Source organism: Theobroma cacao, chromosome 9 (genome assembly GCF_053813885.1).
Source record: "Theobroma cacao isolate CCN51 chromosome 9, ASM5381388v1, whole genome shotgun sequence".
Lineage (NCBI taxonomy): Eukaryota > Viridiplantae > Streptophyta > Magnoliopsida > Malvales > Malvaceae > Theobroma > Theobroma cacao.
The window spans coordinates 7044216-7049486 of record NC_142647.1 but is presented as its reverse complement, the minus strand read 5'-3'; the positions used below and the strand labels follow the sequence as shown (position 1 = coordinate 7049486).

The following is a 5271-nucleotide window of genomic DNA, read 5'->3' as shown; positions in this document are numbered from 1 at the left end:
TCAACATGCCGAAAGGACCTCTTCTTTCACTTCGTGACTCTTGACAGGAGGCTCTCTTGGTTCTTCTGCAAAGAAACTCATATCATCCTATCAGGACACTCAGCAGCCATTGATATCTCGCATTGTCAAAATTAAGGAAATCTTTAGAAAGGGGCGGTTGAGAAGGAAATTTTTAGGTAAATAGAATTGTTGAATCCTGGAATAATGAAAAGATGTACTATAGCAAATATAATTGTGTGACAATTGAGTCTTTTATTTCCTTTCTGACTGAATGATTGTTTGCAAGTCGTGAAATGATTGTGTCAGGAGGTTACAGATATTTGCCAGCGCCTAGTAGTTCTGCTAAGATTCTGATTATTAACTTGACAATACCAGTATGCTATAACCCATGTGTAGAAGCAGTACAGCAATGAAAAAGGTACTTCTAACTCCGCCCATCCATTACGGTCCCCACACAGCGCATATTTTCTCTAAGCATGAGCCCCATCGATTCCAAATCCCAACCCATCAATCAAGTCCATGATCAAAATTAGTAGAGCTGTCAGCTAACCAAGTGGCTTCAGCTTACCCTCCATGGTTAGTCAAGCTGGTCCCATGTTAGTGACCAGTTTCAGAAGGCAACTAAGTTCTTTATACAAATACTATATAAAGCTCTTTCTTTTGACTAGCTAAGCTCCCTAGTTAGGCAGATTCTTGCTCTATCAGCTTAGCTTGTTTATGCCTTTCTAATCAACAAGTCAATTCATCATGTTCTACACCACTTATTGTGAAGCTTAAATTCCAACCTAAGACTGCTATACTTAGAAGAGAACCTTGAAGCCTGCAAGAAATGCAAAGAAATGGAAAACCCAAAGGAGCCAGCGAATCAGCCTGAGCCAAGGGACACTTACAAAATTGCTTACATAATCCATTTCTTGCTTGGTGCCGGCAATTTGCTTCCATGGAATGCTTTCATCACAGCTGTTGATTACTTCGGTTATCTCTACCCTGCCAAGCATGTTGAAAAGGTTTTCTCTGTAGGTTATATGAGCTCTTCTATGCTAGTTTTAGTTGTTATGATGAGTTCGGGTTGCTGCAGCCGAAAGTTGACTCATAGATTTAGAATGAACATGGGATTTTCCATGTTTATTTTCTCCCTTTTGGTTGCTCCAACTATAGACTGGGCATGGCATAGCAGTTGGTCGAAAGAAAAACAGAATGCAGCCTATTTCGTGACAGTTGCAGCAGTTGTAATATGTGGTTTAGCAGATGGCTTGATAGCAGGAAGCTTAATAGGATCAGCTGGAAAGCTTCCAAAACAGTACATGCAGGCTATTTTTTCTGGAACTGCCTCTTCAGGTACCTTGCTAACACTTCACTATTCAATTCCTACCCTGATTTTCCTATTGCTTTTCTGAATTAACAATCTGGGTTTTAAAGTATATTGATGACAAAAAAAGAAGTGGCTTTCAGAAATCATATGAGAAAGCGTGTCCTTGCGAATTAATGCTTTTAAGTTGGTCAAGATAGGAAAAAGAGCAACTTGTTTCTTATTTTATTTATGGTAAAAGGTAAAGCTAATTGTTGTTCGACACAAATTGAGGAATAATCGTTTCTATTATGTTGTAGTACCTTTTTTTTCTTTTTGAAGAAGCTCAAAAGTGCATTCCAGCCTGAGGTAACATATGTACTAACCTAAAACGTAGAAATCCTGTGAGCTTCTTATCTTCACTATATGTCGAAAAGAGATCCCCCAGAATATGGCACTCATTCCATGCAAGTGCATCCTTTATTCTTCCAATCACCTCCTATGGTATTTGTTTTAGCTCCAATTCCCCTTGTTTCCTACAATAGACTAAAACAGTTGCTGTGTGATCTGCAATGTGATTCTCAGTTATCTAACTAAATCAGAAATCTGATAACAGGTGTGCTGGTTTCCATCCTGAGAATAATAACAAAGGCTTCACTTCCACAAACCCCACAGGGCCTCCGAGCAAGTGCTCATTTCTACTTTATAGTCAGCACCACTATCCTGCTTTGCTGCATTCTCTGCTGCAATTTGCTATATAAGTTACCAGTTATGCAACAGCATTACAGACTTCTTCGAGATGACCCATTTTGCTCCAGGCCTCAATTTTGGACCGTGGCCAAAAAGGTCTGCTGGCCAGCTCTCGGGATTCTCATGATATACATAGTGACCCTCTCTATTTTCCCCGGATTTATAGCCGAGGATCTTGAATCCAAGCTTCTTCAGGACTGGTATCCTATTTTGCTCATCACAATGTATAACGTCGCAGATTTCATGGGAAAGTCTCTGACTGCACTATATGTTCTACAGAGCATTAAGAAAGCTACATGGGCTGCCATAGCTAGGCTTTTATTCTATCCACTTTTCACGGCTTGCCTCCATGGACCAAAGTGGCTCAAGGGTGAAGTGCCGGTAGTGGTCCTTACATTTATGCTCGGATTGACTAATGGATACCTAACAAGTGTGTTGATGATCCTAGGCCCCAAGACCGTCCCAGTTTCGGAAGCAGAACTATCAGCAATTGTATTGATCGTGTTCCTGGGAATTGGTTTGGTCAGTGGTTCACTTCTTGGTTGGTTTTGGATCATTTGAGCCTCTTCCTTAGCTCCCCTTGACTCCGACTCATGTAGCTAGTTTTCCTTGGAAAAAGAAAAGGTTAGTTCCGCTGTGTGCTGATTTCGCAGGCCTGAAGTTAACTCTTTATGTACTCAAAGCAAAGATGAAATCTGAAGCTCTCTGCAGAGTCCGTGAAAACATCGAAAAAAAAGAGCCTCTGTAGTGTTATTAGTGTTGGCAACAAGGGTGCTTAGCAAAATCTAGAAAAGCTTTGGAGTTTATCTTATTTAGTAATCCCACATATGTGTAATTTGATCTCTTTTGCTCACCTCTATGCCCTACTTTATTTCTCTAACGAAAATCAAGAACTCTAAAGTTGGATTAAGCACCCACCATCTTTGATTAATTAAGTCAAAAAGATTATGTAAATAGGATTGAATATTTTGTCTTCCTCAAACTTTACACCATCTAAAAGCAATGAATAATGAGAAAACTCCAAAAACGTTAGGATAAAAACATTGGCTTTTTTCTTTTGATCTTGATCAGTTAGGAATCAATTTCGGTGGCACAGGCACTTGGCAAACTTGATAAGATCAACAACTAGGAATCAATTCCTTCAGTACCCTTCATGCTTATTAGTATGGACGGCACAAAAAATGGCTATGTCAATTAGAATTAACTTTAGGTTGGCTATTTGCATTAACTTCTTAAAAACATTAATAATTGATAAAAGATGAACACTACCCAGAAAATTTCCACAAAGGCAAAAGAGAGGACGATTCCAATGAAAAATTCATTTCCATATCTTATTTTCCCTTTACATGATACGGCTCTAAGAATGAGAAAGCAAAACAGAGCTCTCAATAACTACAACTCTCACTCTTTTCTAAAGGGGCAAAAAAATATCTAATTAAAAAAAAGCTTAAAAGAAAAAGCAAAACATATGAAGATATATTAACAAGTGTCAGGCAAGCTAAATACAAGCTATGTCACAAGAGTCTTAAGAAGCAGCAGCGAAAGGAGGGGGCGTTACAGTAGCTCCATTGAAAGAGCTTTGCACCGATACTTTACTCAAACTTTCCCCCGCTTCTTCCTCCTCCTCCTCTTCTTCTTCAGCATCCCAAAGAAATCTTGCATATGATGCCAGCACAAAACTGCAAATTTCATTAAAAAAGAAAGATCCATTTCCGTTAATCATGGGGTAATCAAACCACAAATGACAAAACCCATTGTTTAAAAGCATTACTTTTGGAGGCATTCAAGTAACAATAAGAAAAAAAAAAAAACACTTACCAGTCATCAGGGGCAGCTTTAACAGCTTGATCGAAGTAAGTTTCAGCTCTCGAGCAATCTTTGTGAGTTTGCCAGATTAAATCAGCGTACATAGACAGAACATTCCCGTCATTTGGATTTGCCAAGATTGCCCTCCCGCAATATTCCTCGGCTTTCACGAAATCCCCACGAACCTGTTCCGAAATTCCGACATTAGATCAAACTCAAACTGGAAACTCCTTTTAAACTTTTTTTTTTTGGTAAGAAAATAGAGTTACCTCTTTTAAGAATCTAGCGTAATTGCTGAGGAGAAGTGAATTTCCAGGATTAGCCTCGATCATTTTCTGATAGTACAAATCGGTACTATCATTTCCGCTATTCGAATCCGAATAACCCCATTCGTTATTTCCACCAGCGGATCCTCCACCACCACCGCCTCCGCCTCCTCCGCAGATCTTTCCTCCGCCACCGCCAATCCCACACCCTTCCTCTACTCCAAACGACGCCGTTCTCCACCACTCAAATCCAGCTTCTTCTTTCTCCACCTCCTCTTCTTCCTCAACACAGATCCCATTCAAGATCCCGTTATTGTTCTTCACAGTTTTCATTTTAGGAACCACCATGTCCCTCAGATCTGTCTCCGACAATGCTCTGGTCATCCTCCGACTCGAATCGTCGCTCGACCCCTCGGAAATCGAGCTCGAACACGAAACTGTGAAGGAAATGGATCGGGTTCGGGAAATCTGGTGGGAAAACTCGGGCTCCGGCGATGGTTCCTTCAAGTGTGGGCCCCATGAGTTAAGTACCGGCGTTGATGCGCTTCTTAAAAGCATTTTGTACCAAAATGAGAGTTCAGAAACTAAAGGGTGAATTTTATAAATAAGCCAACAATCCGTGTTCTGCTTTTGCCCTCACTTCTCTGCTGCAGTTGCAGCGCCTATGAGAGAGAAGTTGGGAAACAGAGAAGAGGCGGTGGACGTTTTTATAGGAAGACTATGTGGATGTACGGAAAAGATCTTGGCCGTTGATATGAGTGATTGGATCTGACACGGTGATGTGCACGTGGGTTTTTGCTGAGATGGGTTGTTAAAGAGCTGTTTGTTGTGGGAGATATGATAAAAGGGCAATAGTTAATACTACACTTAACATTTACCATTATAGAAGGGGAAATTTATCGTAACAGTAAGTCAGTAACTTCTCAATGAATATGTTTACAGGGATTGTTGTCAGACTTAGGATTCTCTCTATAGTTTAAACAAATTGAGAGTGAAGCAATGACTTAAATTAAGTTTTTAAAAATAATTAAATTTAATTTGAGCTTGATCTTGATCTTCCAGATACTTGAGAAAAAAGCAAGAAATCAACAAATTGATTTGAACTGCACTAAAAATTTTTATGCTTAAAAATAATCAAACCAAACACGTCCCTAAGAGACT

At 39.8% G+C, this 5271-nt stretch overlaps 2 protein-coding genes across 2 annotated transcripts; one reads left to right on the top strand and one right to left on the bottom strand.

Annotated features, from left to right (window-relative positions):
- Positions 1 to 704: 704 nt before the first annotated feature.
- On the top strand, positions 705 to 2741 carry LOC18588777 (Nucleoside transporter family protein). The gene is made up of 2 exons (XM_007013413.3): positions 705 to 1338; positions 1905 to 2741. The coding sequence occupies exons 1-2, from the start codon at positions 840 to 842 to the stop codon at positions 2597 to 2599; spliced, it is 1194 nt and encodes a 397-aa protein (XP_007013475.2). The 5' UTR covers positions 705 to 839; the 3' UTR covers positions 2600 to 2741.
- Positions 2742 to 3342: 601 nt separating this feature from the next.
- Positions 3343 to 4782, bottom strand: LOC18588776 (Tetratricopeptide repeat (TPR)-like superfamily protein). Its single transcript, XM_007013412.3, has 3 exons — positions 4114 to 4782; positions 3857 to 4029; positions 3343 to 3717 (listed from the first exon to the last, which is right to left on the bottom strand). The coding sequence occupies exons 1-3, from the start codon at positions 4666 to 4668 to the stop codon at positions 3564 to 3566; spliced, it is 882 nt and encodes a 293-aa protein (XP_007013474.3). The 5' UTR covers positions 4669 to 4782; the 3' UTR covers positions 3343 to 3563.
- Between the last annotated feature and the right edge of the window lie 489 nt (positions 4783 to 5271).

What these genes read in the sequence shown, in the direction of transcription:
- LOC18588776 (XM_007013412.3), bottom strand. Translation starts at nt 4,668, where the DNA reads ATGCTTTTAAGAAGCGCATCAACGCCGGTACTTAACTCATGGGGCCCA. An exon ending in ACGCTAGATTCTTAAAAGAG is followed by an intron (nt 4,030 to 4,113) that starts GTAACTCTATTT and finishes ATTTCGGAACAG; the next exon opens with GTTCGTGGGGATTTCGTGAA. An exon ending in AAAGCTGCCCCTGATGACTG is followed by an intron (nt 3,718 to 3,856) that starts GTAAGTGTTTTT and finishes TGAAATTTGCAG; the next exon opens with TTTTGTGCTGGCATCATATG.
- LOC18588777 (XM_007013413.3), top strand. Translation starts at nt 840, where the DNA reads ATGGAAAACCCAAAGGAGCCAGCGAATCAGCCTGAGCCAAGGGACACT. An exon ending in TTCTGGAACTGCCTCTTCAG is followed by an intron (nt 1,339 to 1,904) that starts GTACCTTGCTAA and finishes ATCTGATAACAG; the next exon opens with GTGTGCTGGTTTCCATCCTG.